Source organism: Nicotiana attenuata, unplaced genomic scaffold (genome assembly GCF_001879085.1).
Source record: "Nicotiana attenuata strain UT unplaced genomic scaffold, NIATTr2, whole genome shotgun sequence".
Lineage (NCBI taxonomy): Eukaryota > Viridiplantae > Streptophyta > Magnoliopsida > Solanales > Solanaceae > Nicotiana > Nicotiana attenuata.
The window spans coordinates 112,852-126,623 of NW_017671949.1; the positions used below are offsets into that span (position 1 = coordinate 112,852).

Here is a 13,772-nt window from a genome sequence, read left to right on the forward strand (position 1 = left end):
GTTTTCTAGGCATATACATTTTCAGTCACCAGATCATAAAATGGTTCGTTTAAAGTCAGTTATTTTCACGTTGTTATTTGATCTATCGATTTACGGTTCCGCTTTAATTTAGGGATTTTTCTTTTAAATTGACGGTTCTTCACTGCGTTAGAATTGCTTGTATGTTATTTGTCCCAAAGGACTGATCATAATGATTCCTTCTATTCACCATTCAACATATTCAAAGCAAATTTCTTTATAAAATAAAGCAACTCAACTCAATAAGTATTACTGAGCTATCATCTTTGAGGTCCTTGAGATATAAAAATGAAATTCCCACCACTATCTATCACAATAAAGGCCTATAAATATTGTTAGCATCAATTGTTTATCCAATGCTCGAAGCGAAGCTGCTTTAAACAAAGTTAAAACATGAATATTTGGTCATACAAGCAGTCGGAAGTTGGGAATCTGCCTTGAAAAAAATATTTGATACGCAACTAATCATAAGCATTTTATGATACAAGCAAATGAACACCATCACATATAACAGAGTCAATTACAATTAACAACAAAATTGGCCCAGGAATTTTCCTTAAACCCCAGTCTGAAAATGAGCAGTTGCGTTCCACGAAGCAGCTCAAATTTTTAGAATTTGTGGGTTACCTGTGGCCTGCTAACGAACTCAATTGGCTGGAAACAGGATCTCAGCTTGACCTTTTATATTAGTCGTAACTCGTATTCACCAGCCATCGTAATATATCTCACCCATGGAAGAGCCTGATAGCCACTTTTCTCAATAATCTTCAAGTAGCGAACCTAACATGCATTGAACAATCCATATCATTACAACGTTAAGAACACACCATATCAGATTAAAGCACAGATAAAAACAAAATTATACTTGAGTTGCCATGTAAAAGACTCTCCAAACACTGAACAAAGGAGATAAGTCATAGAAGGCAAGATATTTTATGGATGACAGGTTCAATCACTAAACAGCAGAGGCAGATTAGATCTTAAAAAGTTCGACCACTGGAGATTGTTACTTCCGGTTCCCTAGGAAGGCATGTGGGGAACACTAAAGTGCTTAAATGGAATCCACATATTAGTCAGTACTGTCGGAGCCATATCTTATAAACTTGTCTCCACTTTAATCATTATTATTTAGGTGGTGAACTGCAGTATTACAGCCTATACCTGTACTGGAAAACAGACCACGATTACCCATAGGTAATTAGACTGTAGTATCTGCAGTTACTGTACATAAAGAGAATACAATCAGCTATCTTTCGCCCCATCTTCCAGCACAGAACCCTCGTCCTGCCTCTCTTTTCTTATTGCAGTCTGTCAAGCACCACCAGTAGCCACTAGCGAGGAAAATAACTTGAAGGAGTATGACTAAATGGACAGCTTTGTTTAATGTTTTGGCAGTTCTTCTAAATTTCTTCCAATGTGCCTCAAAAGCAGAACTCAACCATCCGCATCACCTCATTGTCCCCTATATGCCTTGACATGTACAATAACCCCTAATTCCGAATACCATTTGATGTGTCAACCCCTAAAGTAATTGCCGGTTCTAAATCCTAACGTATGTAAAGTTAACAGCTCTATCCGAGACTAATAGTGGTCGCTCAATATGATAGACTAAGCAAGGTTATCAGCATGGGCCTAGAGATTACAGAGATCAAGGAGAAAAAAGATTTGGAAGTCTACGACTTAAGTACAGCCAATGCTTCAGGGCTTTCTGAAACTTAAGTACTACTAATGCCTTTAAGGGCTTACCTGTATGCCAGAAACTGTAAAATAAGGTATTTCAAATTTCACACGTATGGGAGCTTTTCTCTCAGGAGCTGATTCTTCTGCTGTAATACTGGGAAGAGTAAACTCTGCTCTCAACATATATTCCTGAAAAAGAAATGAAAATACGTATAGGCAAGCCCAACGAGAGAACAAAGAGAAAAGTAAAACTATGAGTTAATCTTCAACTACGATCAAGTCTATACTAACCTTACCACCTGGAAAAGATTTTATTTTCCAAATCAATGCATCTTTTTCAGGTGCATAAGTAGATGACCCCATTGATGTACGGACATTTGGATTTGTAGCATCCGTTGCCACGGGTAACTCAATTTCAACATTAGTTGCAGTACTGAAATTATTGAAGAAACTCATAACTAGACGTGGAAAGCTTTGTTATAACGTAATGCATGCCATCCATAGTACAGAGTAAATGATGCATCTAATCAGTTGAATATTTTACACGTATACTTGATACACATACCTTCGTTCCTTGAACTGGCTCCGTGCTTTAACCACAATTTCCATACGGCTCCTAGAATGTCTTTCCACTTGAGCTTCTACCCATATGAGAGGCTTAACCTGAGAACAAGTACCACCAAGGGTTTAAACTATTTTGCTTAAGGACTTCCACAAGTGAACTAAAAGTTTTAGAGATGCAGTAAGCTCATGATTTACCTGAGTACCGAGTCTGTAGGTCATAAGATCAAAAGCTCCATCTGGAGGTATGAATGATATAGTGCGATCATTTTCGAATCGGGTCAAGCGAACACACCTGTATTAAAAGGAAAATTAGTAGAATAGAAAGAGAAGGGCAATAAGAGAGATAAATGGGTTACTATCAATGTTGACACTGTTCAAGTATGCTGACCGGAGTGACTGTCGGATCCTCCAAAAGTAATGCATTTTTGAAGGATCCGACACGGGAGCGGCATATTTTAGAGAGTCTGAGCAACATATGTTACTATCAGAAACTGGTCAGGATGTTCGATCAAATTCATTTGACTAATTGTATGGGAGGTCCAGGTTTGCTGGTTCAAAAACGTAGGCGAACCTCCTCCAGAAAAAAAAAAGGACCTTTTACTAGTTAACTACTTAATTCCTTTTCCCGAACCCCCATGCCCCGTTATTTTCGAAAAGCCCGATATACAAGTAAATCAATTACCAATCCATACAGTTCGCTTTGACAGGAGAGACTAGTAAATCATAACACCACAAAAAGAAATAACTGAACAATTTCATACTGATGAAACTTGATATCATCTAGATCAATTGCCTTCCCCTTCGTAGTTCGTCCTTGTGCTTCCAGCAACATTCTATCATTAAGACCAAGCTTACACTCAGGCATACCACTGCAAGAAAGAAACAATAAGACTTACATTCCAGATAACAGTCGCTGTATATACAGTAGGATAAAACCAACAAGTCAAACTCAACGAGACTGAGGAGCATGACTTTCAAGTAGTGGAACTAAGTGCTTTTTGTATCAACACAGAAAAAACCCCAGACATTCAACTTTAACCAAAAAAGTTCCAGACATTCAAATAGGAGATAAGGTAGTGACACTACAAGCCTACAACTGATGCAGAATAAAGAGCTCACTAGATCACTGAAAACTGAAAGAAATCAAGGGAAGGGCAAAGAACAATTCACTCCAACAACTAGACCACATATATTAAATCAAAAGGTTTGGAGAAGGGACTTGCATTCAAATATGATTACAATTGGGACGAATCATAATCAGTTTGGAACATCTTTGAAGGCGATAGAAAATACCCTTAGAGGTTGAAGGCCTTGTGTTAGCTTCTAAAAGGTTAAGTAAACAAATTGGAAAAAGGACAAGAGATGGTTGTGCAAGTGGTAAGCACCCATCCACCTCCAATCTTGAGGTTGCGGGTTCGAGTCACCAAGGGAGCAAAGTGGGGAGCTCTTAGGGAGGGGTAATTTAAGAAGACAAATTGGAAGAGGGAACTAATTTCAACTTTCACTTGAGTAATTGCAAGATTTAACTAGGAGTATCAAAACTAGCCTTACATGGTGCAACCCACCAATCAAGAAGTTGAGCGCCGGATTTATATGCTTATTAGGACATGTCAATTATAGGCTCCACATGGTGCCCCATAGATATCTTCGGGTGGATAGGAGGCATGATAGCAAGCACAACACAGGTTGATTGCTGCTATGGGTGTGTCTCTGAATATTCATTAATCTGTCTAATTGTATTCCGCCTTGTAAACTTGATCAGGGGTGTCAAATGGGTGGGTTGGGCTACATATTGGCGGGTTAAAATAAGTTGAATCAATAAATGGGTTGGGTTTAACCCGTCAAAATAGGGGTGCCGATTTGGACTAAACAATGGGTCACAACCCAACCCGCCAACTCAAAGGTTTTTCTCATTGTTTGTTTGTTCTTCTATAATTTGTTTAATTACCAACTCGAATTAATAGAAGTTTTTTTATTTTATTTAGCATGACTACTTCAAAGTTCAAAGAGAGTAACATACCAAACTCGAAAAACTCATTTTTCTATGTTTTGATTAGTTTTCTTATGAATCAATTTGGGCTCCATATGCAACCGAAATTGGTCAAAGCTTTTAGATTGGCTAGCTTGGGCTATGCCCAAAATAACCACCAATAAGCAAATATCCTGCCCAATCCGCCCAAGTCTAGGTGGGTTGGATGGGTTATTCTTTCATGGTCTAAATTTGACATCCCTAACCTTCATCTACACCTCTGTGACCATTAAAGCAGTGAACTTCTCGAACTAAGTAGAGGGTCCTCAAAACATCTACTTAGTGCCCGTCCCCTAGGCTACTCTAATCTTACATAGTTGTAAGATTAGAACAAACAAGACCCAACCCCAGGAGGTCATATTAAAATTCAACATGCGCCTAGAAATGAGTATGTAATGAAACATTAACAATGCCTAACTTTGCCGGGAAGATTTTAGCAATTCTAACTTATAATTGAGCGCTTGCAGATTATGATGGTCGAATTAGCTTGTATAGCAAGCAATTCTATTGGTTACGGAAATTTTTCGGCTGAGATGCATAAAGAATTGATGACATTCCGAGAAAAAATATACTTGGAATGCACTTTATAGCTACATTCAGTGAAAAGAAGGAACAAGATTGTGTTAAACTTTAATCTTTACATTACTAGCACAAAAGGAGGTAAAAGTCAAACTGCTTTATCACCTAAATACATAATTTTAACATTTACCACCTAATGAACACTAGGACTCAAACATTGACACGTCAGACTACCTGTAGGAACGTGCAATGCATGATTCAAAAATCTAGTGAAATATGTTTCTAACATACTATCTCACGCTAACTAAAGAATGTAATTTCATGCTGTTGGATTTCTTGGAATCTTAACTTAAACTAAAGGGATAGGAGGAAAAGTAAAAAAAAAAAAAAAAAAACCAAATAAAGGTAAATATTTATTAAATTTTTTCTTATGAGGCATGAGCCAGATAGTAGGTTCAGTAAAAATGGGAAGAATATCCAAACCTCAAGTATGTCCTCATCTTCAGTGCACCAACAACATCTGACCTCACTATTTGCCCATTGCTGTTTACAAGTATATTAACACTCTCTACGACATCCAAAAACACCTGAAAGAACAACAAACTTCCATGTAGCCCACTGAAGAAAGGAATTCCTATTAAATAAACATGTAAACCTACTTCATTTTTCTTATAGCGTATCCCTTCACTGCGCCAGGACACAGCATTTGTAACTGCCATTGGAGGCCTCTGTGTAACCTCCATCCTATATGCATCAGTTTTGATAAACTCACTGAGAATCTTTGCTTCAGTGTATTGAGGATAACCAAAGTCCATCATTTCGTCAAGTAGCTCATACTGCAAAAGGCAAGAAACATCAGCTCAGGCAAAATTAACCAACATGATGATAATTGCCTATCGAACTTTTGATCTTAAAGACACATGAAAATTCCCCATACCACAACAACAAAATTATCACGAAGCGATTCCTCTTCTAACTCTTCAAAGTAATGCTTGAATACCTGCCAAAAAGGTAAAAGAAAAAATGATAACTCTTCCCAAGTTCCAACTAAGAAAACAATTACCCCCTCTGTGCCGTTTTAGACTGTACTGTTACTATTATGATGAGTCAAACAAAAAATTTCTTCCATTTTAAGAATATTTTTAACGATAAAATACTCTGATGTATACCATATTTTATATAGGAGTAGTTCATAATATGTAAAATTTACATTAAAAATTAATGGAATTTATGTCCAAATAGAGACCGAAAATTGAATGGGTTGACCCTACTTCAAAGTCCGCCCATTTTTTGTAACTGAGGGAGTACTTGATTTCGGATTAACACGGTCAGAGGACACATCCTCAAATATCTACATTAGAACTTACATCTACAACACGGTGTAGAAACAGAAGGAGACTAGCCGCATTACAGTTCTGTCTCGATGCAGTCATGAGATACACATTGTTATGCTGTATAAACATGTAGGTCACACCATTATCATATGCAACAGGATCCTGAGGATCACCCTGCAATGGATCAAATCACATAAACAATCAAATTACACAGCAAACCATAAACTTCTCAAGCTGCAATTATAAGTCAAAAACAATTCAACAATAAGAATGAATCAAATATAAGTCCTTGAACCTATGCTTGCACAAAAATTGCTTAAGATTTGAAGCTCTAAATTTCAAAGAAGTGAAATCATCAAAAGAAATTCTAACTCCTTCTCTAATCTATTAAGCTTAATTGCATAATTAGAAAATCAAACTATCAATTTTCACTCCCCTGAAGTCAAATTAAACTCCAATTTCAAATGAAGCCATTACAATTATGAAATCTTGAACAGAAATGTTACCTCTTTTTCAATGAGCTTGGTGAAGAAGCGTTCGGCCTGCACGGATGAGACGTCGCCGCGGTAGTCACGCCAGACGAGAACCCGGCCTTTGATGTCGAGGAGGAACAGCGCAGAGGCCGCCCCTGCCATGTGATTCTACTACTACGGATTGATTCCGATCAATATTGACGGATCGAAAAAGCTGTCGGAGATAACCTTTTTCCGGCGGAGATCTAGTGGTGTTTAGAGTTAAAACGGACAATTATTAGCTCCGCACTGATCCATTGTTGTAAAATGAAAATTTTCACGCGTTGGGTGAAGGATGGGTTTTGAGATCGAAATCGACTTCCGATCAAGTTGTAGTCATGTGCTACTAGTGCAATCATATTTGGGCCATATCGGGTAATATTGTCCAATTGATAACAAGTTAAGTGCAAAAAATAGGTAGAAATGACACCAGACAGCCACTTTAAAGGGTTGTTATTTATATATTAGTCGGTGCGTCTTGAATTTCAGTTTATGTTAATTCTTCAAGACAAAAATATATTGAGTTGTTCTGAAGTTAAGATTTTTAGTTTAAAATTTCAGGACAATATAAGTATTGGCTAATCTCTAAATAGCATTCCTAAAAATGGCTAGTTGTGCACTTGCCCCCAAAATAGCAGTTTATAGGACCCATATTTAATGAATAGTCAAAATTTGTAAAGTTATTAAAAATTTAGAGGCCTCAGAATCAAGTTCAATTGGTGCAGATCTAAAATTGAAGTCGCAGGCCTGAAGTTTCCATACTGAGACTAACAAGTCTGAAGTTCAATTAAAATATGTTTCTTTCTATGAAAACTAACTTCAAATTTCGAGATTAAATTTCTTTGATGCTTACTGCAAAATTTTATTTTATTTAATATTTTATTATAATTTTACAAAGAGGAGGCAATCAAAAAATTCACAATTCACAAACTTTTTAAATCTGAACATGCACTGATTGCTGTGACCCACTAATATAGGCATTTAAACATGAGTGGAATCTGCTCATCAATTAGTTCTTATGTATTATCATCACTTGTTCTAATAAGAAATCATCAAAAGAATAGCATAATGCTTCCTAACATATTGGTTAGCATTTAATAATATGAGTTTTTAATGTGATCCAATATCTTAAGTAGTTGGACAAGCTTAGATCACATCTTTAAACTACTCAAGCAACTTCAGATGTAAGTGCTGCAAAGGGGAAGTGGAGGAGGAGCAACAGTAACGTAGGCCTGAAGTTTGTCAATCCTGACTAAATTTTAAAAATTAATTACTATATTTTAAATGGTGCCATCACAAGTGGCTACTGATGTTATTCCTACCAATTTGAAGCCCATTGTTGCTGGGCTTTTTACTGTGCCCTCTGTGCAATATAATTTCAGTAGAAATGCACCAGATAGCTACTTGTGATAGCACATTTAAGGCATGGCCAATTTTTAAACACTATTCTAAATCAAGTTGTTTTGTAACAAATAAATAAATTCGGACAAAAATACCGCTAAATTTAGCACGAGAAACTTCATATCATCAGGTCTAAAGTTAAGCTATGCCAAAGGCTACTTTAGACACAAAAATCTAAAGTTCAAAGCTCTAAACGTAAAACCACAACTTCAGATCTTCGGAAGGAAGTTGGACTCAGCTAAAAATAAACTTTAGACCTTTTGAACTTAATATATGAAGTTATGGTAAATTTGAAAGGTAAATTTAAGGATATAAGTCTGGGAAACACCCCCACATGTGGTTGGTATGCTTGTTAGTATACATAATAGATAATATAGTAAGATACATTGACTACTAAGTTTCTTTCCAAGCTGTCTAATTAAGGTATGTAATTGAGAAAGCATAAAATTCTTTTTTCATGTCTCTTTGGAAACTTTTATCCATAGTTGCATATCTTTTTTGTTATATCTTAGTCTACGATTGCAGCATTTGTGTTGCGGGACTGGCGTACGCAGAATTTTTCATAAACGGTGTTACAATTTTGAACAGTAAACATATAATAATTCACTATAACATCATATTAACAAATATATAATTCGAATTATTTTATAGAAGACAACTCAAATATCTTACTAAATATGAATTTTATTTTTTAAAACATATTCAATATAACCTTATTTTAAATTATACAAAAATACACTTTTATATATATATATATATATATATATATGCAGTGGCGAAGCTAGGAATTTCTTTAAGGGTGTTCAAATTTAAAAAACGTGAAATTTTTTTACGATAAAGGGTGTTCAATATGTGTTATATACCTCTAAAACGTAATATTTTACCTACGTACACAGTACAACTTTTCGTCGAAGGGTAGTCAGTTGACCTCCCTTACAAGCATGTGGCTTCGCCACTATATATATATATATAACACCAAGTAGTCACACAGAAACTCATCATTCATTTGATTATGCAAATTGTTTTTAATCAATTTCAATGTTGACAAAGAAAATGAACAGGAAAAAATTAGCCGAACAACTTATAATACAGGTCAAATAATTTATTGTTACATTAAATATACAATTGTAACTCTTGATCTATTGGTTTTGATGTCTTAATGCTTAAGATAAGAGATCAATGGTTCAACCTGCACATTTTTTTATTTCAAAAATGAGGCACAAAGAATTTAAAACAAAGATGAAGCCACACAGATTCGAATTAGTGATGTTTTAAAGAAAACTGAAGCGCCTGACCAACTGTCCTACACGTCTATTGTTGTCAAGTGGTGTCACTTCATTACATTTAGCTTAATTTTCCTGTTGGAGTTTTATTATACATACTTATTTAGTAAAAAAATTCGACGAAGCGGTGTCACGTGATACCGCTTGGGCTAAGGTAGATCCGCCCCTTTGTGGGAGCAACCTTGAAAGACTTCTTGATGTGTATCTAAACTTCGAAGTTTATTAAACTGGATCCAGTCAATTTTGTAGACAGCAAACTCAACCCTTTGGGTTTAGGCTAGGCCAATTTTAATCCTAATATTAGTTATTTATTACAAAGTAGCTAAATTTTAAATAGTTTTTAAGAACTAGCTATGTTTTAAATGACGCGCCCTGAAATCGGCTATTTGTGCACTTCCTACTAAATTTCACGAACATGTAAAATAAAATAAAAATAATATGACATTAATTTATTAATGTTCTATCCAGGATATGCAGCAAGACAACAATAACAACTAAATCTCTATTCCAAATTAGTTAGAAGGGGAAATATGAATCCTCAATATCCATTTTGTTCATTTGTGCCAGCTTAATATAATAGTTTGTCTTTTAAAATGATTAAGAATTTTGGTGAAGCTTAAGATGAATTATTTAATAACATATTAATATGCTTCTCTATATGTCACATGGAAGCGTTTAGAACCTAACACTTGGACCTAGACAAGGGAAGAAAGAGCCTAAGGTCCGTATTTGGCTACTGCTTAAGGTTTCGCTTAACACATTAAATCCATAATGGAACTTATGTAGCTAAATAACACAATTTGATCCCATTTTCATTGGTAACTTTTGTTTCAGGAATATATTATGACAAAGAGATGTCTAGTCTAGGCACAACTTTGAACTTCAATAATGGTAAAAAAAAAAAAAAAAAAACTTTTACCAAGATAAAGATAAGGTAAATCACTAACAAAATGTGAAAACTCTCAAAGGAAATGACACCAAATCCCATGGATTTGGCATATAAATAAGAGTTCAACTTCTTACCATGGGGATATACAACAACCAACCCACACAAGAGATGAATGGTTACTTCTTCTCCAACTATATAACTTCTCTCTTCTCCTCCAACCTTCCAAGCTTCCTCACTATAAATTTGTTTCGAGATATTAGCAAATGTGTCATCAGGCTGCAACTTGTAAACTGTATCGTAGAAGTATCCAATAGTACCATTAACATCTTGGCAATAACAAGGTACTGTGACTAGGTAGTCTTGTTTCCCTCCTGCGCGACTAATTGGCGTGATCTGTGATTTATTAACAGAGTAGAATATCGCGATTTGGTCTTCGTTGAGACCATTGTGCTGGTAAAGTAGAGAGCTACAACTCTTGAATTGATCCGAGCAAGGGAAATTCACTCTTTCGCTCAAAAGTTATCGATATACTTTGCAAGCTTAAAAACAATCAAAAGTAAGAAAGGGTAAATCGTAATCAAATATAATAGACCTAGAGATGAAAAATGAAGTTGTTGTCGTAGATCTAATAGTGATAATATGAACTCAAGAGAAAGTATTCGTTAGAGATAGCGATAGAGAGAGAGTATGAGAAAATGAGAGAGTTGTATTATTCCAGAATATTCCCCCTTTTTTACAATGTGAATGTCTCCCTTATATAATAAGAGACCTTCCTCGAAATAATCAAAAAGTTACAAAAATAGGTAACGTTTTCCTAGTGAAGACACTGAGTCCTAAACGATGTCGCTTTTGTCCCCACATCCGAGTCGTACCCTTACGTTAGTTGGCGTATACTCACTGGGCGTACCCATTGGCGTAGAGACGCTGACGGTCAAATTTGACCCTATACAGTTAGTCCCTCCGCTCGTTGGAGACGCATTCGGTGGGCGTCTTCAGTGGGCGGAAATGCAAACCTCGGCTTAGGAGAATTTGACCTCGACCAGGGGCGGCAACATGAATGAGGTAAAATGTATGACGTTGTTGAGCCACTGACGCGTGGCTTTCTTTTTGGAATGACGTCATCGCCTGTATGCGTCATTATTACATTTTCCCCTGAGGCGGTTCAGAGGATGATGTGACATTTTGGTTTCCCGCGCACGTTTTGAATCATGACTCTTCGATTTCTGCGCAACTTATCTCTATAAATAGGAGAGAGGTTCGATTCGATTCAACTTTCAAACCTTCGGAAAGCATTTTCTGATTTACTCCTTTGTCTTTCTTTCCTGTAACCGTTATTTCGTGTGGGATTCCTCCACTTCTTTTGAAGTCATATTTCTGGATGTTAGTGCATTATTTCCCAAACATAATCATCATGGTAAAACGTAGTCAAGGTGGTAAAAAGACCAAGGACACTGACCCATCTAGGGTTCCGCCTTCCTCTGGCGGTGAGGGGGGGGGGAAGTAAAAAAGACCCTCGTTCCCCTTTCAGTGGACGACGTCCTCCCAAAGGACATGCATATTCGAAGGGATTTTCAAACGAAAAGTCCAGCCCTTCCCTGGTAGCGTAGCGATTTATTGCAATCTCATCTAGACGACCTTCGAGTGACACACAACATTCCGGACCATGTGGAAATGGCTCCAGCTGGGATGGACTACGCCAATGTGCACAGGCCTGGGTACTACACATTTTACGAGTACCCGTTTTTGATCGGCTATAGTCTCCCGATCTTCCCTTTAGCGGAGGAGCTTTGCCGCTTTTACAATGTGTGCCCGGCTCAGCTTACTCCTTACACCTTGAAGGTGTGCAGGATTCTGACCACGTACGCGGCTAAGGCTGAGTGCGGCGTCTCAGTTCACCATCTCTTACAGTTATTCAGCCCTGGTTACCTAAGGGGTACCATGTTGCAATTGAAAAGCCGTGGTTCGAAGGGTTTGGTAGTTAGGGCTGACGACAAGGCCAACCGCCTCTTCTGGCGTAGGTACTTCTACATCAGGACGGAGCACCTGGTGTCTAAGCCTGAAGGATTCCCGGAAAGGTGGAACCCAGATCGTGAGTACCTTTATTTACAGGATTCATGACTGTTCGCGACCTTGACCATTTGGCCACTGTGATTTCATTCTTTTCTCTTTTTTTTTTGTAGCGAGGGCTTCTCCACCCCAGTTTATTGATGATATTAAATCATGGGTGGAAAGACTAATACCTTATGCGGAGGAATGCCGTACCTGGGCTGCATTTCTTCAACAGTACGGCCCGTCAGGTAATTCTTCGACCTTAGTTTGGAAACTCCCTTAGATTCTATTACCTAACTTACTCGTGTTGGCAGGTTGGAGCGCCCCCAAGAAGAAGAAGGCCGTTGTTGCCTCGCCTAGGGCGGAGACCGACTCTGATGGCAAAGACATACCCTGCGGCTCGTTCGGCGATGGTGCTCCAGAGGTTCCTCAGAAGGAGGCTGCACCTATGGCGGCATCTGCAAGTGAAGCGACTCCTTCAGTGTCGTCCCTGCGGCTTACGGAGGAGACTTTCGAAGGTGAGGAGCCGCCAGAGAGAAAGAGGCGGCGGTTGATAACGGGCAAGGGGATAGCGATTGAAGACGAGAGGGTAAGTGAACCTCATCAAGTATCGAGGCCGATTTTTATGGCCGATGCTATCCGTTCTGGGAGGTCGGCTCCACAAAGGAGAGCTGTTGCCGATGCCAGCCCAGCCCGTGTTCCGGAGAGCGGTTCGTCGGCCGCTGTTGAATAAGTGGGCGATGGTGTCGCGAGGGCGGATACTGAGGCCGCCCGTGGAGATGTAGATGGGTTGACGAGGGGTCCAGCCCACGTGGAGATGACGGCGGGTAGGTCGAACCGCTGAATTATGATCCCAGGAGGATATAACCTGTTGCAACACAGTGAGCAGGCTGTAGCGGATATGACCCTGTTATGTGCGGCCGCTGAGCGTGAAATGTTGAAGGGTGTTAGCGACGGGGACCTATCACGGAGGGTCGCTGGCGCGGCCTTGCAGGTAGCTTTTAGTTTTCTCTGTGTGCCGTAAGGCTAACTGTGATGCGTACTGACCTGCCTTTCCTCTTTTTCTTCTCCTTTTTAGACTCTCATTTTGGAGGTGGAGAGGAGGCGGCGGGCGCACAAGAAGGCAGCCACTTTCAACAAGATGGCGAAGAAATACCAACGGTGCCGCACCAAGCATCGGGCGCTGGCGGACCGTGCTCAAGCAGGACCCGGAATTTTCGGGTGTTTCGTGAGGGGCTCGAACAGTCGGAGGCCCAATTGAAACGGAGGGTGGCCGAGCTGGAGCAAGTCGACGAGCAGCTGATGACTGCTCTGGCTCGGAACATTGAGCTGGAGACTCTTCTCCAGTCTAAGGAAGAAGAGTTGGAGGTTGGCCGTGGGGTAGCGGCGGAAGCTACTGATTTGAGGATCAAGGTCGGTGCTTTGATCACCGAACTCGATGCCAAGGCGGCTGAGATTGAAGTCCTTAAGCGGACTACTGCACCAAGGCCTGAT

The 13,772-nt window shown here is 38.8% G+C and overlaps 1 protein-coding gene across 1 annotated transcript; it reads right to left on the reverse strand.

Annotated features, from left to right (window-relative positions):
• Positions 1 to 328: 328 nt before the first annotated feature.
• LOC109211002 (AP-1 complex subunit mu-2-like) lies at positions 329 to 7,008 on the reverse strand. The gene is made up of 11 exons (XM_019374491.1): positions 6,651 to 7,008; positions 6,178 to 6,318; positions 5,748 to 5,810; positions 5,470 to 5,646; positions 5,294 to 5,397; positions 3,024 to 3,131; positions 2,458 to 2,554; positions 2,264 to 2,361; positions 1,990 to 2,131; positions 1,765 to 1,887; positions 329 to 798 (listed from the first exon to the last, which is right to left on the reverse strand). Exons 1-11 carry the CDS (start codon positions 6,777 to 6,779, stop codon positions 700 to 702), a joined length of 1,281 nt encoding a protein of 426 aa, XP_019230036.1. The 5' UTR covers positions 6,780 to 7,008; the 3' UTR covers positions 329 to 699.
• Positions 7,009 to 13,772: the final 6,764 nt, after the last annotated feature.